Raw genomic sequence first — 25,450 nt, 5'->3', positions numbered from 1 at the left:
GTGCATGAGCCTCTGTAGCAGAAACATGATAATTTGTAGGTGGATTGATAGCTCAGACTCTTACTTGTTCCGACTTACACTGCGTACCCCCTACTGCTTCAAAGTAATCCAGAGCCTAGTGAAGCTTCAGTCAAATCCTTATGGAGATGCCGTGTGTTGAAATGCAGAGAGTTTGAGAGGAGAACCTGGCAGCACAAAATCAAATGATTCATAATACAACCCGTTGATAGAGCTTTATGTGCTGCAGAATTTAACTAAAACTCAAAGATCTCCATGTGCACAGTTATGCTCAGGTAAATTACCATTAGCTACATAAACAGATAGGTTCAATGGTCTCACTGAAGAGAAAATGCATTGTTTGTTATGTGATTTAGATTAGGTTGAAATTGTAGTGTTCATTATATGATGATTTATGGGTCATGCGTTTTAGTAAAATGTTCTTCTGGGTGAATAATTATAAAAATCAGAGGACAAAGTTCTTTGTTTGCAGTGCAGTGTTGTGTTTAATGAGTCATTTTCATGTCTGACACGTTTTACCACTGTTGTGTTTTGTAGTGTCAGCTCAATGTGCATAACACACTAACCAACTAACTAACTAACTAACTAACTAACTAACTATAACAATCTTAAAACATTTTTCAATCCAAATACCATACATTGTGGAGTTACTTTCAAATGTTTTCACTGATAGCTAAAATATTCAGGAGTATTTTCAAGTTTTAAAAGTCATTGTTATATCAGTGGCATAAAAATGCATAATGTTTCTTTTAGATGTGTTTCCTTTGTGTGATAGTAAGATATAACTATGCAAACAAAGCATAATAGACACACTGCAGTGCTGCTAAGCCTGTGCGGATTATCTCAGACCTGTATTTCTGGTTTGGCTTAATGATAGGTAGCATCACAAGTCATGCAGGCCAAGCGAAGGAAACACTGATTAACATGGGGGAAAGGGAAAGAAATGAAAGGATTAAACACAGGATTCATCAGTTCAGATGTGGTATTGTTTCTAAAAAGTAAACACATCCTTTCGGCATAGTATTTATCACATATTTTAGTGCAGATCAATTTCTCAAAGTCCTTTAAAACACAACGATGCAGTGACAATTTATGCTAAAACTAAAATGAATCACACTGCTATTACTGTATGTCTTTATTCAGAATGATCTTTTAAAGCAGCTCTCCCTATTTGTTTTCTGCAGTGAGATTGAATGCTAAGTGTGATTCAGTACATTTTATTAAAAGCATGTGACTGGGTGTGAAGGGCAAACTACAGCCTTTAATTCACTGTATTATGTCTACAAATGAAGTATAAAATGAGGCAAAGCTATTTAGGCTAGATATCAGCTGAGCACTGAGAACCGTTCATACTGTAGAGGGAGGGAGACACAAACAGCTTCAAATCAAATCAAGTAATGACCTGAAAAGTTGAGCTAATTCAAAGCACAAAAATGCCCACCTTTGTATCCACACCACTGTAGTGAAAGAGGCATTATTATCTATGGCAAAGTGCAATGGCTGTAAAGAAATGAAAATGATTGGAGAGAATGAAAATAAAGCTATGAAATATTTTTGGTAAAGCCTGAACTGATACAAAAGGTGTAGGGTCAGAGCATTCAAAAAAACCCCAAAAAGAAACAAAAAGTAACAAAAAAAAAACAAAAAAAACAAAAAAAAACAACAAACCCTCCAAAGTAAGTGTGACTGCAGGTGTGGATTTCCCACACAGCCAAGCCTCACGACACACTCGACAAGTCAAATTTGGGAAGCCACAAAGTGCTAAAAATGAAAACAATGTGTAGAACAGATGTGTTACCCTGATAAACCTGAGCAGCTTGGCTCTGGTTTGGTGTGCAAAGCAGTAGCAGGCTGAAGCTGAGGCAAGATGTGTTTTAAGGTGCATGCGGCCATAGACTTTGACACAGGAATTTAGGGCACTCCATACATACAGTGTAATTAGAAATTCTTTGTATATGCCTCTGAGGCACATCCACACACGGAGGGGGTCAGAGGACGTGGCCAGCAGGAGTGACGCCTGAGGAGCAGCTATGGTTCAGTGCGTTGCTCAAGGTCACTTCAGCAAAAGATATGTATGCAGATTGACACCCTAACCACTGGGCTGCCCCGCTGCAGAAGTGACTTGACTGGATTAACAGCACAACAATCCGATTTGATTAACTAATCTGATTAATATCTGTGTGGCAAAAGGATACCTTAAATGAGACTATCAGGCTTACTTGCTTAATCAAAAATCAATTGAGAAAATCGTGAACTTGGAACATACCTTGTGCCAAGTGGAAGTCCACTCCATCTTTTACCAATTCTTTAAATGGCCAAGTTCAGCAGGTTCTCTCCAACCCTGCTTTGTTGCTTATGGTGACTTTCTATCCTAGATCCTCCCTTTTAATTTAAATAAAATTAGATAAAATATATATATATATCCCAAAATTAAAATAATTTGGGTTATTTTTAAATTTAATTTGTGATGACTGTTTTGTTTTAACAATCTGGACACTTTTGACCTGGATTCTATTTGAAACGTCTCGAATTTTATTTTATTTTTTTTTTTAATGTCTATTAAACTTTTTTATTTTTTGCAATTGTCGCTCATACGTCCATAAAGGACCAAAACAAATTATTTTATTGTCAAGTTGAATTTGCAGGAGCAATGATTATCGATGTAACAAAATATTAGATGTTTAATTATGTTCTTGCACAGTCCCACACACCTCAGGGGAAACATTGGTCCTGAAAGCTCCCCTGGTGTGTTTTTCTTTCTTTCTTTCTTTTTCTTTTTTTTTTCTTTTCAGATATGGCTTCCAAGTAGCCTCCTGGAATTATTTTTGTGTGATTTTTGCTCTCCATAATACACAATGACAAGTCAAGCTAGAATATCTCAAGTAAGCTGGCGCTCACAGCACTGCGTATTTCAACATAATAAAATTAAGAATAATTTAATGGCAGTTCGGTTATTTACCTGTAATATCTGAGTGTTGATAAAATGCTATTTAAGCAATTATAATGGCGTTATTAAGGCAACACTCCTGAAAGTAGAATCCGTTCCACACACCAGCTGTTGCCGGTATGAGCAGTGGGAGTGATCCGGTCCGGGTGTTCCGACCGCCCGGTCCTCTCCACTGAACTCCAACCCCCGCGCTCTCTATCAGCATCTCATTCCTGTCTCAATATGTCTCAAGATGGCGGCCAATGCAGGATCGATGTTTCAATATTGGAAGCGCTTTGACTTACAACAACTACAGGTCAGTTCAACCTCTGTTTAAATCGTCTACTCTCAATTCGCTTCGGTTGTCTTGTCTCCCTCGGCGGCTACGTTTCGTGTTTTTTTTCGGCGGCCGTCTCGTAGGTGTTTCGGAAGAGAATTCAAGACCTCTTCCTCACATTGATGAAAGTGGCTCTCTCGCTGATCAGAAATTGATCCTCTTTGTTCAATTCAACATCGATCGGACACTGCAACTGGGCAAGCCGGGGCGACGCCGCGGGGATGCGCCGAAATAAAAACAAAACGACTGTGCTTTGGCGGAAAGCTTTCGATTCGCTACCTTTATTGCGTGTTCTTCAACTTTTACTGGAGCGAGTAGCCGTAGTTAGCCCGACGCTTTAGCCGTTGTAAGGTTGGATAATTTGGGGGAAAAATAAGTGCGACTCATTATACGGTGGCGCTGTGGTGACACCAACCGTTCAGACGGGAAGCACAGACACACAACAGCGCTTTGCTTGTGTTTTTTTTTTACTGCTTTTTAACTGTCAATTTTAAGTTTAGTTCAGCGCTAATGAAAACCTTAGCAACCTTATCGGCTAACGGTTTTGAAGCAGTTTATATTGAAGTCATCTCCGTGATTATGGTTGATCAACTCGGCCGTTTTTTTTTTTCGGTTTGCCCCCCCCCCCCCCCCCCCCCTTCTTGACGGCAATTATACACAGAGAGGTTTTTACAGACATTGCCACGTCTGTGGAAGTGTACGGGACGGGACAGTGTTTGTTGACGCTATGCAATTAAACAAAATAATAGTAGAAATATGACAGATCATGACCTTGTTGATTATGATGAACTCCAGAAATGTCCCAGCCTCACGCACGCCACTAATCTCGGCGTGCACGGAGGAGATCCATGGCACAGTCAAGGATATGAGGAAAATATTGGGCCTATTCAGTGTGTGAATATAGCCTGTGTATATTAGAGCCTGTTTGACCTATCACAAGACATGTAGACAATGGCACTGTTGTGTATTCCCGTGGCATTTAACGTGCGTTGCTGAATTTCAAATCACAATTTATGAATATTAGCAGCCCAGTCGCCGTCGTCATTAACATAAGATTGCATTATGTAGGCTAGCCCAATTGTTCATACATAATTTTGCAGATCGCACAGGCTTGGGATTTAAACTTTTATTTAGGTCATGATGCCCCTATGACTGGGTAGACAAAAGGACAGTGAACAAGTCTTCCCAGCGGGCTTTGTGTTGCACTTATGCCACATCATCAAGGCTTCACTTCTCCTATTTATTTGATCCTGTTTGGTCCTCCTACTCGTGCCCCCTTGTTCATGCATTATGTAAAAAAATTTGAGACTGCTTTCTCTTTTCTTTCCTGCACTATCTATCTCCCACCCCCTTCCTGCGCCCCCCCCCCCCCCATCTTTCTCTCCCTCACCTCCCCCTCCCCTCCTTTTAATTTTTTTTCCTCCCTCTTCTCTGGCCCTTCACCCTGCTTTCACCCATTTCGCCCTGTTTGAACTGGTGTGTGTGTATGTGTGTGTGAATTTGTCTGAGATCAGTCTTTTTCATAGATTGACTGCCAGCATGGACAGTGAAGGCACTGCCAGCAGCCAGGACATGAAAAATGCATCGCATAAGTTTGTGATAAGGCCCTGGGTAATTATGGCAAAGGCCCCTATCACAAGCGATTAGTCAGGACAGTGAATCTGAGCGTGTGCAAAAAGGCTGGCGGTTGGCAGGCCTGTCTGCAGGAAAGGAATCAGTCGGAGCTGGTGTGTGTGCATTTGTGTGTGTGTGCACGCGCAGAACTGCTCAGAACATTCACTGTCTATTATTGATGACATCTTATTTACTCTCCCTCCCACTGAGAGGCTCCTAGAGGAAAGCCTTCAGAGGAGAACCTTTTTTTTCTTATCCGTTTTTTGAGGATAATGTGGGGTTAGCATGATATGATCATGGTCTACACATAGCCTTGTCAGCCAATTGCTCTCTCATTTGCTTCTTCCTTGTGATCGAATGGACAGTGTGAACTGTACACTTACAATCACAGTCTCTTTTGTCTATGTGAGAGGCACCAGCAAAGGAATGTTTTCTTTTTTTTGTTTCTTTTGATGATGAAAATCCAACCCAACCTAGATGTCAGTAGCTTTAAGCCATCATAGCGTCTATTCCTTAGGCTCCAACTGCTGATGTTCATTAAAATCCTATTTGATCAGTGTGTCCTATTCCCTGTGTGAGAAACTAGCTAGGTGGTTGTTACAGGACAGAGAGTGCTTTGAAACAGCACAGCGAGCTGTTAACTTGTCTTCTCTGCATGATTTTTTTTCCTCCCCCCCCACCACCACCACTACAAACACAAATGGGTGCAACAGTGATGCTTTTAGCAAGGTCTCGCACACTTGCAAAATGGATCAGTGATTCAGAGATGATGGCAGGGTGACAGTGAATTACAGATGGAGGAGGTTTTAACGTCTGTAATCCCTGTTCGTCCATTACAGAGTTGAGTTTCTTTAGAGGGGATCATCACTCTTCTCTCCTGTTGTTTTTTTTTTCTCTTTTTTTTTCTTTTTTTTGACCCAGTCAAGCAGTTTGCTGGAACATTGTGTTTCTACTTGAGAGCAATGAGGAGTTGCGCTTCGTTACAGGCAAACGTTAATAAGATATGAGTGAATAGCTGAACCTAAACCTATACTTTATATTTTTTTTGTAAGTGTGGAAAATTAAGACCAGACCTTTCTGTTATACACAATTCCCAATTTAGGCCTAATAGCCTACATCTCACCTCATAACATTTCCTGGAACAAAGCACCCTAGAGCCATTTTGAAAAATAGTTCACTATGTTAGCGGACAGCTAAATAGTGACTTAGATGAAAACTGATCTAGAGCTCGTTCTTATTCACCACCTCCTAATGGGTAAATTTAGGAAAAGGGTTTTGTAAGCTGATCCCAGAGCTGTGGTCAGTGGCAACCTGAGTGGTTTAAATCTCTCAGCGACTGGCCCACTGTTGTCTGCAGGAGTTTTAGTGTTAATTTATGAGCTGGTTGTCTGAACTCACTGGTGGGATATTTTTACCCCTCTGTTGCTGCACAGGCTGGGGGAGCATAGAGGAAGGGGCATCACGTCATGCTTTTACTGTAGCCAACCGGTTCTCTGCCCAGTGACAAAACCTGGCATTGGGACTGAGGTTTCACTGTGTGTTGGTGGGTGGTGAACGACTAAGCGTGAGTCAGAGAGAGGGATGAGTGCATGTCAGGTCTTTGGTCTGCCCTCGGTCTTCTTTGGTTGAGGCTCTGTCATCCTACTTTCCAAGAGGTTATAGTGTATCCTTACAAAGGATAACCTCCATGTGACTGAGAGGAATGTGCAGCTTTCAGGGAACTGAAAAAAAAACTTCTCTTCATATACCTTATCAGTGGTTAATTCTCAGCCGAGGCCCATACTCCCCAACTCCTCAGCAATTTAGTGTACGTCACTCTTGGGCTCTTGGGTGCACTCTAGTGCACCCTCCCTCCACTTTGAGGAGTGTCTACGCCAGACTCAGTTTATCTGACTGAATACAAAAAGTAAATATATTACACTCTGCGAGAGCCATAATCTGAGTACTCAGTTAAACAATTTTTACATGTGGTGTGGTGAAAGAAATTTCTACCAGTGTCATTTGATGTTTGAACAAAAGTTAAAAATCACTTAATGTAAGTCTAAAAATAGGGGTACTCAAGAGTCAGCAGCTCTTAATTCAGGTTTTATGCAAAAGTGTGTTACACGCATGTTTACTTATAAAACTTGAAGGTGTGGAAGTCTCTGCTTATGATAAAAATATCACAGTTTTGTCTCCACAATATGTAATCTTACATTAAGTAATGCTAAAACATTCAATTTTCTTACAGCCTTTTTTAAAAAAAATCTTTTTTAATACTCAAGGCAAATGTTTTTTGTTTTTGTTTCCTTAGTTTAAAGTATTTTGTTGCAGTGTATGCAGAGATTATATACTTAGATATGCCTAAAAAAATTGGGTCAGATGACACCATAAACACAGTCAGTGGAATTGTTTTTTTCATTTCAGTCACTGTGATGTATTCTACCGCTTTAAATGTATCATCACAACTGATTTCACAAAAGTGTTATTATGAGCAGTTAATTAAATTGCAGTATTCCTCCACAGGCCAATTGTGTACATCTCTGTATAATAGAGGGGCCTGAGAAATTTCTTTATCTGGCTTTTGTTAAAGCATATTTACTGCTCTCACCTGTCTTTACAACTTTTAACTTTATGATGTTCCTGCTCCTCTGAAACATTCTGAGACTAAGGTGACGTTTTTAGGGTGGAGTGCACAGAGGCTGTATAAACTGTATAAATGTGATGTAAACATTGAATTGAATTGAATTTGATCACTAAAACATACATTTTAGCATGTACATTTTCTCCTTATGTTTTTTCTTGCGGAAGCTGGAGCACTGGCAAAAAAAGCCACCTCAGAATTTAGCTTCAGTTAATGAGTATGTAGGATATCAGACTTGTAGTATTCTTTTATAAACAATTGTCTATTAAGTGTTGTGTTTTTAGAACATTTATTTCTGTTAATGTCACATTACTAAAATGTGTGCATTCTGCTCAAACCTCGAACCTTTCAAACTACACAGGTTTAGAGCCTTAAAGAAATCATAAAAATATCTTTTAGGGGTGTGACAGCCAATATTTTTTAAAAAGTATTTTATGTCTTGGCGTATTCAGTCAATACTTAATAAAATATTTTATTAATTTGTGCCAACTGTGCTGTTCAAATTCTCTACAGGCTGCACTGTGTACTGTTTTTTGTTTTTTTTTTTTACCAGCTGGAAATCAGTAACTTGCACCCTTCATACAAAAATTCCACAAAGCTGCTCTTTAGTTATGACTACATTCAGAAAGAAAACAAAAAACTAAACTTAATTGTGCATCAGAATGTGATAGAAATGTATATTTGATATGGCTCGTAATCACCCAAAAATCTTGATATATTGTCTTCATGTTTCCTACCACAAAATACTAAAACACTTTAATGTAACCACACACACAGAACCTCCACCCAACAATCAGCAACAAGAGCAGAGGGGGCAGTTTCCAAAGACCTATTTTCAAGTAGCAGGCATTATTTACAGACCCACTTGGAGTCTCTCTCTCACCTACAGCATCATAGAGTTTCACCGTATCTCATGACAGAAGCATCCATTATTTGGCTGCTCTGTATTCCAGTAGAGAGAGCATGGGCTTCAGTGACAGGACACTTCTCTTTAGGCTTAGTTTGGAATATACTGGCTGTTTGCACTTCTAAGTGTGAGGACGCTGCCACTTTATTTGAAAATCAAGCGTATGCTTGAAACGGTGCCTTTAAGGCACCATAATCCTGTATAGTCTATTGTTCATCATGTAATATTAAGCCTAAGGTTTTCAGTAAACAAAAATCTTGCATTCCCAAGGGAAAAAAATGTCTGTTCTTGTCCATAGATGACTGGTAAAGTAAGAATGCACACACAGTGAGGCGCAGACCAGTCTGGTATGGGCAGCAAAGCAAACAAGTCGCATGCTCTTCTCTAGTGCTTTTGTTCTTATCTTAGTCTCACCTTCATCAAGGTGGTGTTTATTTAAATTAGTTTAATAGTAAAATAGTAAATTATTGTTAAATAGTAAATACCTGTTGTTATTTTGTCTGACCAACAATCAAAAACTGAAAGATATTCATTTTACAATGATATAAAAAGCACAAAGCCTTCACAACAGAGAAGCTGGAACTCGTGATTGTTTGGCTTTTTTTTTTTTTTTACTAGAAAGAATTACTTAAACTGTTGATTGTCAGAGTAGTTTCTGATTAATCATCTGACATTTGAGTAATTTATTTTTCAGTAATACATTTTTACTTTTCCATTCTCCGGAGTCATTTTACACATGCAGTACATGAGGATTAGAGTTAAGTGAGGAAACCTAAGGAATGTGTGGTGAGAATAACTTTTGAATAATGACAACTTTGGTGAAAAATTGACTCAAAGCAGCCAAAGAAATGTGAGCTGTTAAGGTGCAGATTTCTGATGATCCAACAAGCCAAGCTTGGATAAGATTTGCAGTATTTTGAAGAGTAAAACAAGATGTTAACATGGAAATGTAAACAGAAGCAATGGACCAGAAAACGAAATGGAGTCTCATGTCCACGAGGTACCACAATGTGATAATTTAGACCAACTGCAGACGGTCACACACTGGGGGCCAGTGTTGGCAACTTTTTTGACAAGTTTGGCTGAGTGCACTGCTGAGTTTGAAGCTGATGCAGTGCTTCATTCTGTTCTAAAAACGTGTCTCTCTGCATAAGCCTGCCGAACTTTGTTTCTGAAGCAAATCCTCTGCGGCCTTCATCATCTGGTGTAGCCAAGCTATTGGTGAACCACTTGCCCTACCTAATTTTAGTGTTGTTTATCTCACTGTTATCAAGGAGTCTGGGCTAAATAAGGCCTGCGGATCCTTATGTGTGAGCCTTATCCCATGTCAACCCATGACTCTAGTATCAGTGTCCTGTTAGATCATTGACCATAGGTATTGAATTCTAATAGGCCTATTGGTGTGTCCTAATGGTCCAAGTATTGAATTATGATATTGGCAAGGGCTGATGGCCTCAGGATTGAATTATGATATTGGTGTGCTGCAAGCTAATGGTTCTTGGTATTGAATTATGATATTGGTGTACTTTGATGGTGTAGGGATTGAATTATGATATGGCTTGCTATCTGCTAATAGCTCACTCTGTGTAATTTTCAATGTCAATCATGGCTTCAGTTGCCAGATCCATAGCCGGCCTTCAGGCTCAACACATCAGTCACATCAGATGGGAACAGCCTTCAACCTTTAGCCTCAATTCTCAGTCCAATTTCTGTTAGTCTCTCCCTTTTCACTTGCCTTTGTATTGTACGCAGTCCATCCAGGAGTTTGAGATCTGCTCCTATATGTATTTTGTCATTCTAAAATTAAGGGTTTCATTAAAATAATGCAAGGATGAACAGTTTATTGTTTATATCTTTCCATCACCTTGAAATCCCCTCATTCACCACTTTTAATAAGGGATAGAACAAACTTTCACATTATTACTCATTAGTGTGATTAAAATCTCTTGAATTTGCCTTGTTGACTGATAGTTTTAATGTAGTAGCAGTTATTTTTTCTCATGTGTACTTAACATTTATCCTCACAGCTATAAGAGGTATAAATGTTGGATGTTTTAGTAACAAGCTAAGTCCAGTTTATAGATGTTAGATTAGGTAAAGCATTCTATTGATTGTCTGGCTTTTGTTCAGTGGCCAGTCAGTAACTCAGCGTGGATTTGGCATTTTCATACACCACCTTCTGTTATAAGGAGCCTAATGTTAAAGTAATGGAATTGTAATGGTTCTGAATCTGAGCTAACTTCATTTCTGTAAGTGTCCACACCTTTGCAGTGTTTATGTTGAGCTCATTCCCATTTTGGTAGTTTAAAAGCAACCAGAGCTGTGATGGTCCTGCTGCCAGCTCACAGAGTAAATGGACGGCCTGCTTCTGTGTCAGCCCTCTAAAAATAACACAGACTGCTGGCTGGGCTCAGCAGAAAACTACCACCGATTATGATGATTCAACTACCCTGTATTCACAGGTGCGTGCATGTGTGTGTTTGATGGGGGTGGGTTGCGCTTAACAAATTGTTCTCTGTGTTCAGTGTAATATTCACTGATTTAGTTTTTTCTCGTAGGTTGATTAAACTTTGCTCAGTCAGAGAAACTTGGAACTTGGACTTGGAAATTGTCAATGTGCATTTTCAGTTTTTGAGGTATAATAATTTAATGAAAGAGGGGCTGTCTCGTTTAAGTTTAGTGAACCAAAGTCATCGTAATGCTTGTCACACTAATTCAAATTGTGCTGGAAATCAGATTAAATAGTTTTAACTGCTAGCACCCTTCTAATATTACTGCACAAGCTTTGCCTCATGTGAAATTAAAATACTCGGGGCAGATCCATGGCTTTGTCCACTGAAACATGGGAAATTCTATACAAATGACGCAGTCCTGTATCTGTTATATTCATTGAACTTCCTCAGACGGCACCTTAACCTCTCCCTGACCTTTGACCTGAGCAGCTGTCAGACTGGAGCCAGGGTTCAGAGGTGGTCTGACCCTGTAGACCTCAGTATGACCTGGGCTGTCTGACTAGTCTAACCTTTAGAGCTAACAGCTGATGACTTCACCATCTGTCTTGCCTTTAACAGGTCTAGCCTCCTTGAACTTGAACTTGTTTGGACACAGAAAGAAGGAAAAAAAAAACAACTCAAGGGAGAAAATTGTCTCGCAACTAGCCAAGCGTGTTTCTCTATGTTTATGTATTTGTATTATTTTTAAAGGATGACCAAATATGAAGTCTGAAGTTTAAAACTTTATTCTTGGTGTACTTATTTGCAAGCTCCTGTTTAAGTTGGAAAAGTCTCAGTTTGCCCCAGTTTAAAAGTGTAAAACTGGATGAACATTGCTAAGCTCTGTAGCTTGCTGTCTCATTTTTAAAAGTGAGAGTTGTCCTCTTGAGGAGGGGGGAAGGGACTCTGTGTTTAGTAGACACAGGCTCATCCGCTGACTGCTGTCTGACCCTGAGTTCAGTGGTATGGTTATTAATAGGCCCAGAGGCCTCAACTTCCAGGAGGCCCTCTGATCAGCTCCAGATGTGGAATGAGAGAGGACAATTCTACGTTAGCCCATCCATGTTTCACATGAAGCAGAAAGTAGGGAGATAGGCATTTGGCAAGACTGATAAAGAGTGAGGGAGGGAGGGAGGGAGGAAGGGAGGGACAGGAGACCTTTCCACAGCAGGAGTGTGTTTTGTGAGTCTTTGTTTTCATGTGTGTGTGTTTTTTCGTTTATTACACTCTCTGCCCTCAGACCAAAAGACCATAAAAACGTATGGCATCACCATGGTGACCATAATAACTACCTATAAAACAGCGTGTAAACTGTGAAATAAGACAAACAGACCAGAACAGCCCTGACTGGCTGGCTGGCTGACTGAATGGCTGCCTTCCGCCATAAAACTATTTGAGAGCCAGACTGAAGGAATGCCTTGGAGGCTGCTGTGGCTGTCACGACACATGAAAGGATTAGGCTCTGTGTTTTATCTCCTCTTTATCTGATGGTAATGGATAAGCTGAGTGTAGCCTATCATCTGACGCTTGGGCTGGGGGTTTGATGTTTTAGTAGGGTGACGGTTTGTTGAGTTGACCGCTTTGGTCTATTGATTGCTGTTTGATGGTTTTGATATGTAGGCTGTGTGGAACAGGTCAAGTCTTTTATGCAGTGAAGGCTCCAAATAGCTTTTAGCTGTCCTTCACTCCCCCCATTACTCTAGTGGTTCGTTTGATGTTTGGATCAATCAATAGAAAGAGCCTGAGCTCTTACACATGCTCCATCCTACTTCCCACCGAGCTCAATTCCTCTTCCTTCATTGTGCAGGCTTTATATCACATTCTCTCAACACAGAATAAATGATATAATTACAACCCATTACTTAGCCTAACGCAAGCTAATTATTCTGTCATTACTGTAAGGATTAGCTATGCTCATTCTCTCTTTCTCACTGTGTTTCTCTGCCTTTTCCTCTCAAAAGTCGTGCAAGCAGAGCAGAAAACTCTTACTCATAAAGGCTGAGTAAGACTCAGCCCCAGGACATGCTCTGTTGACGTTGATCGTATAGACCATGGGTGTCAAACTCAGTCAGAAGTCTAGGCCACGCTAGAAAATACTGACAGCATGCGCTGGACGCATTTAAAAGTCTAGATATATCTAACCTAATGGGGCATTTTGATATGCAGTATGCTTTTAATTTATGTATAGAAGTCAACATGCTGCTTTTATAGGCTATGGCACAACTCATGCTGATGTGTCATCATCAGGCGTCTAGAAAATTACTGGATACAGCAGATAGACATGGCTAAATTAAAATGTGGAAAAAGGGCATCATGCAGAGCAGGGATTTAATGTAGCAGAGGCACATGAGAGTGATGCACACCTCTTTTAGAGCATAAAGCTCCTAGTCGTCCTTAAATACAAGCCTAACTGAATTACAGCAAATCAAATAGCTCAACAAATTAAGAACAGATCAAATTGCAGTGAAATTAGAGTAACTTTGGACACAGCTCTATTGTCCAGGGGTCAGAGATTTTCTAGGCTACATATATGAGTGAAGGATGATGAGTCTTCAGCATTGCAATATTGCTAGGCTGCACCTGTGACCCTGTCATTTTCCACCTATGGATACTTGTATGTACATTTGATGTCATGTAAACTAATAGTGGCAATGTCATTTGCTTGCTGGAGTCCTTGGGCCACAGCTTTGTATATGTGCTACGAGGCCTGGAGAGCCCCACTCTTCTTCCCAGACCTGATTAATCCCTATCGCCCCTCTCCATGATCGCCGTTTCCATTTTTTTAGTCTGTATCTGTGCACTCATCCCCTCCCCAATCTCCTCTCACTGGCACAGAATAGCTTCCTGGCAGAATGGCGGCATTAATTCAGGGATGAGAGGTGTGATACTCTCTCCCTCTCTCTCTCTCTGTCTCTCTGGGTCTCTCTCTCTCTATCTGTGCTCTGTTTGTAATGCGTGGCCTTTATCGTAGCTGACACAGCTCACTACCCTCTGATCCTATCTCAGATCTCAATATCCTAGCCGTTCCACCCTGTAAACGCAGGGATGAAAAATCTTGCCCTTTCACCAATACATTACACCCTAGCATATCGCCATACCCCTCTCCTCCCATTGCACACTCCATACCACTCACCCTTTGTGACACAGGCCTCTAGCTAAATTCGAACTCTGCAAAATGAGACCAAGTGAGCTGCACTTCCTCTATGCCAGAAACCATCTTAGTCTCATTACATTTGCATTTAGGCTCAGGCCTGGCCTCTGAAACCCTTTACCAGACAATAGGTCAGGCAAAATAATGACTAGCTCTAAGTAAGCTTCAGGAGAGTTAAGGCTTGGATGCTGGGGAGATAAGACAACGACCAGTCTCTCGGCAGAGAAACATGGATCAATACGAACGAGGCTGCGGTGTAAAAAGGCTGTTTTTGATCCAGGCTTGCGTCAGCGTCAGTGAGGTGAGTCTTGACAGCTCCTGTGCTGTTGGTAGATATGGATCTGTGTTCAAAAAAAGGAGCAAAACGCTCAGGGGCCACAAGCATCTTGTTAGACTGTGGAGAGTGGTAGGCTGACCCCCGCCCCCAGCCGCTCTGCACACAAACACAGACGTGCACACAGTTGCACAAACACACGCGCAAAAAAAGTGTTCAGACCTCAGTTGTCACAGTGAAACTATTGTGTTCGCTTGTGGTAAAGAAAACTTTGTGGCTTTGACTCCAATGGGTGAGAGAAAAAGCAAAAACGGAGATTCAGGAGGATATGACTTGTGTCTTCAAACCCTGTGTGGTTTGTGAAAACAGTGTCTGCTGGCACATTTTAAGTTCTGCACCCTGCTATGTTAAAGGTAGGAAGGCAGACAAGCAGCCAGGATTGTAGTCTCTTATCTGTGCTGCTGTTGTGCTGTGTTTTGAGGGGGCGTTCCTGTGATCTGTGATCATGTACCGTGTCGTTGTAGCAAGCGTAGCTGTTGCTCCTGACTGAGCCGCCACCCCACGACTCCACCCCCACAGTGGCATACAGAACAGTCAGCCGCATAGGAGGTGGAACGCTGTGAGGGAATATGGAGGGGGAGTTTGAAAGATGGGACTCGTAGATTTCAGATAAGACATCTTTCCAGATGCCTTTACTGTTTACTATCATAACCACATAACAGCCTCAGACATGTCAGAGATAAAAGGAAAGATTAGCGACTGCACTGGCAGGACAGAAAACTTCATCTCTTAAACATCTGTGTCGTGTTGCCAAGTACAGAGGCTGTAAAAGGCTTCCCACTTTGTAATGAACACAAAAAAGTTTTGTTTTAAAATAATAGCCATTTCTGTACTGTGTTGTGACTAATATGGTGTTAGGATTATACAGTAGAAGTGAATGTATTTCTGTATGTCTCTTTCTATGCCTGGCTTGAATTCAAGAGTGGTACTCCCATTAGATTAATGTGTAAAACATACACCAAAAGTGGAGCAGTTAACCTACGTTGTGTTTGGACTAAAGGAGTAGTGGCAGACTACTTGGCAAGTGTGACTGCAGACTAGGTGTAAACAAAGTGTTTCTAGCAGTTACAGTCCCAATTATTCGACAGGGAATGAGATCTGAAGCAAATCCTTGTGTGGTGTTCTCTCCTCGATGTGCACTCCTGGTCACCGTGGCAGTACAGACAGCAGCTGCAGATTGACTTCATACTGTGTACATAACAATACCTTTGTTGTCATTCCACCAGCCTATCTGTCTCGGCATCGTCAGAGCGTGAGGGCATAAAGAATTCCATGAAGTTTTGATACCTCAATTAAAGTGTGTCTGTCTCCTGTTATCTCATTTAGTCTGTAGTCGATATGATTGGCATAATCAGACATGCCTGATTGGTGCCTCCCATTTAATTAATCAGTCTCACTGTATCATCACCTGTGGCTCATTAGAGTAATTAGAGTGAATTAGTCAGATAGAAGACCTCTCTCTGCCTGCAGACGAGTGGAAGGAATTTCATTAGGAGAGATGAACACACACACACATACACCTTGGGTCTGATGGCCAGTGGTAATAGGATTTGTTTACCCGTGACTGTTATCGGTGATTAGTATTATTACCACAGTGTTGGGACGGAAAGATACTCATTTCTGTTTGGCCCAACCTCCCCTCCTAGCTGCAAACATGGCTCACCATGCCAAAATTCGCTGGGTGAACATGTTAGCAGACTTCCTCTTTTGAAACGGAGTTCAAAAGAATGTGGAAAGACTGGGCTCCCCAAGTTACTGCGGCGGCCTGTGAGTGCATTCATGTGAGAGCACACGCGTGTGGAGCAGTGTGCGGGAGGCTTCTTGGCCAAGTCGGTGTTGAAGTCTCTCTAGGGACTGTTGGCAATCTGTTCCAATCGTCTTTACAGCTGACCAGACGACCAAATGAACCAGGACAGGGACTGCTGCTGTGGGCCAGTCCAGCCAAGCCAAGCAGAGCTGTTACAGCAATCACACAGACATTACAGCCCACTTAATGCTCCCCTGCACACACCATATTCCATTCTCTGTTAAACTAGACAGTGCAGTCCTAACCAGTCATAGCCAGATTTAAAAATAGCGCTTCATCTAATGTAAATGGTTAAATGAATTAATTCACCAGTAAATTAAACTGTTTTCAGATTTGAAAAGTAAAAGATTTCAAAGTCAAGCCAAGGAGAGCCAGGGAGTGTTGACCTCAGAGACCGTGCCTGAAGGCCCAACCACAGTGGACAAAAGTTCTTCATGCATGTTGTTTGATGCTCTTAATTACATTTCTTGTCATGTAGTATAAAATACAGACTCCCTTAATTAGCATGTTTTTGTATTTTTTAATTAGAGTTTCTTCGCTTGTTTTGGCTGCTTGTCAAACATGTTAATTTGTGTGGTTTAACAGACTAGCATGATGTCAGTCATTTATATCAAACACGATAGAAAGAAGATCCCAGTGGTATGCCAGATGGCCTGAGCCCCTGTAGAGCAGCCTTTCCTAACGTTAACAGCATTCCCTTCCAAAAGTTTGGAGATTGATAAAGCCAAGAAAATAGTTGAATTGACATGCTTCCTGGGACCCTGGGATAGATGACACCAAAATAAGAAATTTAGTTTGGGATATGTCACATAACTTGGGCATTTATTTTTGACACATATCCCAGTGTTCTGCAGCCATATTTGCTGCCTTATTTGTTCAAACCCAAGTGTGCCAAGGCTCTACCCAATCCTTTTAGCAATCCAGTCTGCACACAGTGTTGCCGTTTGTCTTCACTGTCATGACTTTAGATGGATAGTGACAGATGTTACCATTATGGTCATTATAAAAATGAAAGGTCTTCATCTTTCTATTTAGCTATCTATTAATCTAGCTATTAGCTATCTTTAGTCATGACAGTAATATAAACTGCAATGTGGGTGCTAGCAAGGATCGAGTAACTGGACCGACTGGGCACTGACAGTCCTCACCTCAAAGAATTCAAATGGTTTGAATGGTTATGCTTATCAGAGTTTAGAAATTCATATCAGCATCCTACAGTTTCATATTAAAGTAAACATCACACTGTTTTAATCAGGTGGCAATCATTTGTATTCCTATAATAGTTTTATAAACTGGAGAATATCACCTTGGGGGGAAAAGGGACAATATGTTACTGTGCTGGTCCTATGTAAATGTTCTGAAACTACTTTCAGAGGAAATGTAGACAGTCAGTTTGACACCAGGACTACACGTTTGGCCACTAAAAAAAAGCTTCATAGAAAAAAAACCCCTGAGTGAAACACTTTGTAAGTTCAACTTTGTTGAGAAAACTGACTGCAAAAAAAAATGCCTTTTATGCGTCAGTGTGTTTTAGTGCGTCAAAACAAAGAATAACAGTATAAGGAGAGAAAAAGGGCATCTTCCATGTGTTTCTAGCTTAAATTTGTACTTAACGTACTAAAATATGACAATTTATCGTGTGTAATAATATGTCGCTTAAAATCTGAATAGAATTGGTCTCCTAATGGTCAGTAAGATTTGATGTGTGTGAACAGGGGGCAGGGAGCAGGGATTGTGCACTTTGGGATGTTACGCTCTATCAGCAAGATGAGTGTAAAGTCTGCCCGTGTCTGCTGATGTGGGCAGAGAGTTTGCTGCATAGTCAAAACCTGACTGAGTCTGAGGGTCCTTTTTTTTATTTTTTTTTTAACTGAGACCATGCCCATAATTACTTGCCCACTTGGCACTGAATCAATCCTCTTTCATGTGTGATGTGTTTATTTAGCTTAGCACTGAGAATTTTTTTTTTCAGAATGGGGATTTGGTAACACATTGGGATATGTGCAGGGTATTGGAAAGGGATTGCACAGAATCAAGGGCGTCAGGGATTGGCACATGACCTCCTAAAGCAGAACCCAAGTGGAAGGCTGTGGTTATTTGTTATTTGCACAAAAAGAGACATTATTGATGAATTCCTATCAATAGATTGGCTTACTTTGTTGTGTAGCTTTGACTTTTGCATATCTGTGTTTAGTTGAAAATGAATTCACCTGAAGTTTGCATGGACTGATTTGCATTCTGAAGAGCATTCTGGCAAATTTAATCAAGATGATAAGGTTTACAAGGTTATTTATTTCACCTCAATAAGCATTAATATGAGTTGTAGATTTACTACTCTCATTAAAAGACTAGAACATGAATAATCATGTATGATGTAATAGTGTTATCATGTAGTATGAAGGTGTCCTTATTTCTATAAATCCACAGCTGGGAAAAGAGCCATGTATATAAGAATTAAACTGTGTTTTAGAGGCAGTAGTGACTTTGTATGGTGCAGACACTGTAACGCAAACTATGCTTCATTGCAGTGTTTTCATTTTTAATGAACTCACTCAAACTTTTTTCTTCAAGTTGATGTACTTAATTGTGTCCTGAGGGGTGTAACATACACACTTCATAATCAAAAACCTGTACTCTATCTTGGCATTATACATTTGTAGTGACTTAGACTGTAAGGGGACTAATGCATTATATTGCGATTAAGATCTGCCAATTTGATTTTAATATCTTGATCCAGCTGAGTCCTGTGGTCTTGTTCTGTATCTAATCTTTACCAATATAATAATTACACCTCTATTCATGAACTAGAGCATTCATTTTTTGACAATTAATTTAACATGATTAAAATTTATTAGGTTCCTCCTTTCATCAAGCGTTGCACAAGCTTCTGCGCACGCTCGAATTCACTAACAGATAGTGCAGCTGCTCCATGGCCATGGGCAGACAGGCTGCTACATCAACTGCTCCGTGGGCAGCGAGAGCAAGATGGCATGTAAGCAAGTGAGCAGTTTTTTTATTTATTTATTTTTTTTCCCCCAAACATCCTGTGCTACTGCGTAAAGCCCATTGCAGAGGACAGTCGACCAAGTCCATTTGTTATATTTTTTTATGGTTTGTGGATAAAAGGAGATCACGGCTGGTCAGGGAATTAAACTTAATGCTGATGGGGGAAAAATCTCCTAATTAGTACTTGATTACACTATTTCTTTAGAGGGTTGTTTTTTCTTGTGTGCGTTGGGGGGGGGGGGGGGGGGGGGACATGTGTGCGTGCGTGTGTTTTGGGACCTTGTCAGCAGACTGAGCCACAAGGGCCCCTGTGGTAATGTGTGTATTAAATGATTAGTGTGTTAGTTAGCATAACGGCCCTTCAGCAGCGTTTAATCACTCTCAGGGGTGGGCGGCCTCACAGGAGGTGGATGGGAGGGAGGAGTAGAAAAAGGGGGGAGGTGGAGTAAAAGGAGAAGAGAGAGATTTAAATGGAGAAGAAGGAAATGCTGGTTGAATGAGTGAGTGGATGATCTGTTGAGAGTACGGAAAAATGAGGGGGAAAAAAAGGAGTGAGCGTGACAGAGGGCAAGAATCCAACAGAAACATAATCCAGCAACGCTCACACACTCAGCAGAAAGAGATACAATCTTTACAAGGCCTGAATGTCTTGTTAATGTCAGCACTTGGCCCATCATCTGGAACTAGTCCCATAAATAGCTATTAATAACAATGCAAAATGGATATGGATAAAGGCGGGCCCTGCCTCAGCCTTGACAACACCGCTGTTGTTGATAATTGTACTGTTGTTGTTATGTGGGGAGGGGAGGGGTCGTCTGGCGCAAACAGTCTATAATTGTTGTGAGCTGCGTGTGTGTAGTAGTCTATTGCTACAGAAGTTGTCATGCCTGACACAGTGGTAACTGATTGACTGATGGGCTGAATGGCTCACATATAGCTTGCCCTGGTGGCAGATCAAAGTACTGGTGTAGATGGGTTTTCCTTGGAACATCGGTGTTGTGGTTCTGTTCTCTGCTTCTGCTGCCGCAACATACTGGCCAAATTCAGCTGAGGCAGGACGGGTAGTCTGCAGCATGCCAGATGGGTCAAGGAGTCTGCTGTCTTTTTATCCTTGGTGATAACAGTAATGCTGATTATAAATGACAGCAAAAATAATGATAAGTGTGATAAAATGTGCAGCTCTCTTCTCAGCAGACTAAAAAAGTTTTGTGTTTGTGTTACAGAAAGAACTAGACACCACCGCCACACAGCTTGCCAACAGACAGGACGAGAGCGAACAGTCCAGGAAGAAACTAATCGACCTGAGCCGCGAGTTCAAGAAGAACACACCAGAGGTGAGAACATCAGACATTCACAGACATGCACCAACACATAAACACACCTATGTCCCGCATTTCTTTTGACAGTCTCAGTGTTTCTCTGTGTCTGTTCTCCTCCTCATAACTGCAGCCATGATTATTTACTGAGAAAGCAGGGGAGGAGTAGACGGCGCAGAGATGCGGGCTTGGCTCCCAAAAATAGTCTCTCCATTAGTTTCCCTGAAATCCTAAAGAGACAAAACAGAAAACCCCTCAGGAGTTTGTATTATCTGACCTAGTTTTTTATGCGTGCAGAAAGTGTGGTCCATGAGTGTGTATGTGAGAGAGAGAATGAGAGAGTGAGAGAAAGAGAGCAGGAGGGAGAGAGAGTGTGACAACACTACTAAGTGGGATCAGGAGGGAATTCTGTCCTGTTCCTGTGTTCCCATCACTCCTCCTGGGAATATTTGTTTCATCTCTGTTACCAAGGCAACACATTTTAAACCACACAGCGAAAACAAAGTATTGTTGTGTTATTATTGGTAATGTCACCATGGTGAATTATTGATGGTAGTATGAATTATGTATGAATGGAGTAGACAGTGGATAGAAAATTGTCAACTCTCGGTGGAGTTGACAGTAGGCCTATTATAGTTACCACAGGATGAGCATTGTGACTATTGACTTCAGCCCACCCGGTGCAGAGGAATATACACCAGAGGAAACTGTACCTGCATACAAAAGACGCTAATTTCACTTTAGCCGGCACATTCATCTCTAATCTCATTTTCAAGTATCACCACATAACTAGAAACAGGGAGACAAGACATACACAGAGGTGTAGAAGCACACAAACGGCGGCAGAGAGAGAGAGAGAGAACATGCACACAAAGAAAACATGCAGACGCAGAGGCGCACACACAAACACACAGAGGCAGATAGGCTAGATCACAGAACAGGACACACACATTCATCAGTGTAACAAGGCTGTGATTTAGGAAGGCTCCTCTGGCGTCTGTGTGGCCCCTGGCATCTCCCTGGTATGTGGAGGAGGAATCTGAGCCAGGCCAGACGAGCGACAGGATTCATTACAGGGCTGTAACAGGCTCAATAGGAATCAGCACTAAACTCCCAGTGTTTGGAAGTGTATAAGCATCAAGGCTGCCTACCAAATAGACTGGTTCATAACATGTGATGGCCTGCGCTTGATTAAAAATGCCCCGATCGTCTTGTGTGCGTTTGCGGAGCCGTGTTTTCCGTCTCGTGCGTGGCTGTGTGTGTGGTTGACCAGCCAGTAGAGCGGGCTGTCAGCTCTCTGTGGTCCGCACCAGTCAGCGGAGATCACAGTCACATCAGATCAGACTGCATTAGGCTGAGCGGGAGTCTGTCTCTGATCCATTATTCAACAACCAGGAGACCAGCCCACGTTGACTGTGTCTAGTCTGCTGAGCTGTACTCGGCATGAACTGCACTCATGGTCTGCATAATAACACACATACACACACACACACACAAGCTTTTGTAGCATTTTGAAAGTAGTGCAGAGAAATGCAGCGTGAAAACAAAGTTTTCATAATTCATTAGGACTGACACACTGTTGAGTTTTTTTTTTTGAGACTACCTCTCACTGTGCTTCCTAAGTTGCCTGAATTATTCATCCATTTCTTAATTTCCTTTTAGTTAGTCAAGACTCCTCTACTACACTGTTATAAAGGGAAGGGTGGGAATGGTTGTAAAATGTCCCAGAGATTGCTAGCCAGAGGCAGTGGTAGTAAAACAACTTTGTGTGTGCTCGTGTGTGTGTGTGTGTGTGTGTGTGTGTGTGTGTGTGTGTGTGTGTGTGTGTGTGTGCGCGCACATACACACGTTTGTGTTTAGCTGCAGGGCAGACAGACAGCAAATGTGAGTTCCATACTCCCTGGAGGATTCCTCGGGCTGGCCTGTCTGCTGTCTGCCGGCAGCTCACACACCAGCCATCCATCTCCTGCTGGCTGGCCCCCTCCACTCCCCTCACTGCACACACACACACACACACACACACACACACACACACACACACACACACACACAAATTGACCATGGTGTCTGTGTGCATTGTTATGTTATATGGTCATAAATCTTTGGAAGTGGAGGGGGCAAGGGGGCGGAGCACTTGAGAGTGGACCAAAGGGGTTCAGTGCACGGGTATTCAGCAAAAGAAGTAGCTTGCCTCTACATGTTATTAGAGTTTGTGTTTGTTTTTGTGTGTTAAGTGTGTGTTCTTGAATGTGCGTGTAGACTCATGAAGTGTATGCTGCAGTAATTAGTCGCCCCTAAAAGTTGGACTACAAAAATCCAAGTTGGGAAGATCAACATCAAATCTCAAATAACATTAGGAATTTAATTAACTTGACCTAAAAAATTCAACAAGATAAATACAGCAGCTTCAAACTGTTTAGTGAATTATGGTGGTGTGGAGTCGGCTCCTCATGCAGACACAGTCTCAACAAAAGTCGAAGATTATGATTTGAACAAAGGTAGTAATTATTGGAGGACTACTAGACTAGACTGCATTACACTATACAGAGGCTTCTTTTTTTTTGGTCACAGTATATACTTAAATATTTGCATAAATTTATATCTAGTGATCGTGATAAGGTACTAAGTGTAACATAATGAAATGAAAAAAGTTTTGTGCACTATTTTTATACTAATAAACACAAGATGTTTGAACATGTTTTGCCTTTGGTTCTAACAAAATAATGTAATCTAAAATGAAGCAAAATAAGAAAAAAAATAAAAATTATTTTTCTTAATCCGAACAGGAAGTAGTGCAGGACATCTCAAAATTAACTGAAAGGCAACTGTAATGGAAAATTATGATATAATCAAAATCTAATGCAAATAAGAGAACTGACTTTTCTCTGGTGTGTTTGTGTGGGTGTTTTTTTGTGTGCATGCTTAACGTGTGTGTGTGTGTGTGTGTGTGTGAGAAAGGGAGAGCCAGAGCAGAAAGGGGGGGAAGGGTGGAGGTCATTATCCACAGCAGGGGAATATTGAATTGGCCCAGACAAACAGCCACAACGACCCCTGATGAGGTAACAATGGAGCAGGGTCACCGAGGTCATGACCTGTCCTCAGTCCCAGACAAGCGGCCTGTCTGGACCAACCTGGGATTAGGCCAGACACTGGTCCCAGATCAGTTTGCGACGTGCAGCATGGGTTATGCTTTTAGATAGAGGTTTCTAAAAGGTGCAGTCTCCCCAGCGCACATCTGTCGTTGCCCTACTTCACGTCTTCATTAGGCAGTTTTGTGAGTAAGTGTGTGTCCACAAACTGTGCAAATCAAATGTTCCTGTACAGAATGTCCTATTCTACTGTGCTTTTTACCGTACGCTCCAGTTCAGTTTGTCAGGATGTAGGCTCAGCTAACAGCATGGTGATTTGCATGTTCCCCTGATACATACTCGACTGGCTATCTAATCTGAAACCGCTGACTCGTACTGGAAAGTCATGCAATGGGACTTGCGGGATGAAAAGCATTTGCTTTATAGTAAAAACTTGGTGCGCAGAGACAATTTGCATTAACTGTAGGCCTACGTTGTGGCTCATTCACTCTCTCTCTCACGCACTAGTGGTGCCTCTGGGTGGCCCAGGTGGTACTGCACCTGTTCTTATGAGAAACGCAGTCGGCCAGAGCACCTCAGGGTACAAACCTGGCCTCCTCCCTACCCTCATGTTCATCATTCACTCACGCACTACTCTTTATTCATTGGAAGTGGCAAGAATGGTTGCTAGTAGAAATAACGAGTGACTTCTTTGATCACAACATGGTCTACAAGGATAAAACTCATTAAGTTGTCAATGCTTCTGAACGTCACTGCCACATGTTCCTGTGTATTTAGGATTAAAATTGATAAGTTGATTATCTAATTTTTGAGACTAACCTCTTCCTTTCTTTATTTTTTTAGGATTTACGGAAACAGGTTGCCCCTTTGCTCAAGAGCTTCCAAGGAGAGGTGAGTTATTGAGAATTTATATTGACTTGATAGTGATAAACATACATGCCCCAGCACAGGATTGAAACAATGCATTTTATGAAGCCCGTCTGACATTCATTGACTGGTCTTGTGCCCTCTTCCTGTGCCCTTCTCTCCTCTTCCCGCTTTCGTCTTTCCTCTTAAATCGTCATTTCTTCTCTCTCACTACTCTCTTCTCTCCGCCATCTCCTGTTCTCTCTCTTGCCACTATCTCATTTCCCCTCTTTCCTCTCCCTCTTTTCTTCGCTCTGCTCTGCTCTTGATTTTCTGTCCTATTCATGAAGTCCTGTAGCCTGAGGGTGTGTTTAAATTGCATCCTGCAAAAAAAGGCACCACAAAACCCCAGCTCTAGCCAGTCACAACTCACCGAATGCTATTTCCTCAGACTTTGTTTGTCTGCATGATTCGGTAGGGTTATTTGTTGTTTTTTGTTGATCTAGTGAATCATGAGCCATTTTTGTTCAGTGTGGCACATTTATTTACTTTCAATTTAATGTTGCACCCTAAGTTCTTGTTTACCTTGACCTATAAGAGGTGACACGTATGTGTATGTGCTATATCATTCTCCCACCGTTCCTCCCTTATCTCCTCCTCCATCATTCTGGCCTATTTCCATCATGACTCCTCCTTACTGGCAGCCGTTCATTTCCAGTTCACTCCCATATGTGAAAGTCAGAGAGTAGGAGTAGAAGCGGCTGGTTTAGACTGGGGCGTTATTTGGGGTTGGAGTAGCTGGACATTCAGCACAACAGTATCTCTTCCCTAGAACACACACACGGAAACACATACATGCGCACAAACAAAATCATCTCAATAGATAGTGACAGGACTGCCTTGCTACTGGCCATAGAATATTACAGTTTAACACTGGGTTAGTTTCCATATTCTTGTGTTAGAGCAGCAACCACAGCCAGTGGT

At 41.5% G+C, this 25,450-nt stretch overlaps 1 protein-coding gene across 4 annotated transcripts in view; it reads left to right on the top strand.

The window, feature by feature from the left end:
• Nucleotides 1–3,180: 3,180 nt before the first annotated feature.
• The window catches only part of cux1b (cut-like homeobox 1b), a 59,656-nt gene continuing 37,386 nt past the window's right edge, over nucleotides 3,181–25,450 (top strand). For all 4 annotated transcript variants that reach the window (XM_041045555.1, XM_041045554.1, XM_041045553.1 and 1 more), the window contains exons 1-3: nucleotides 3,181–3,260; nucleotides 20,439–20,549; nucleotides 24,464–24,511. In XM_041045555.1, the coding sequence (XP_040901489.1) occupies nucleotides 3,198–3,260; nucleotides 20,439–20,549; nucleotides 24,464–24,511 (222 nt within the window). In that variant the 5' untranslated portion in view covers nucleotides 3,181–3,197. The remainder of the gene's footprint in view (nucleotides 3,261–20,438; nucleotides 20,550–24,463; nucleotides 24,512–25,450) is intronic.

The sequence above is a fragment of the Toxotes jaculatrix genome, chromosome 9, assembly GCF_017976425.1.
Source record: "Toxotes jaculatrix isolate fToxJac2 chromosome 9, fToxJac2.pri, whole genome shotgun sequence".
NCBI lineage: Eukaryota > Metazoa > Chordata > Actinopteri > Toxotidae > Toxotes > Toxotes jaculatrix.
Note: the sequence above shows the minus strand (reverse complement) of the source record. Positions and strands in the feature narration are given on the sequence as shown.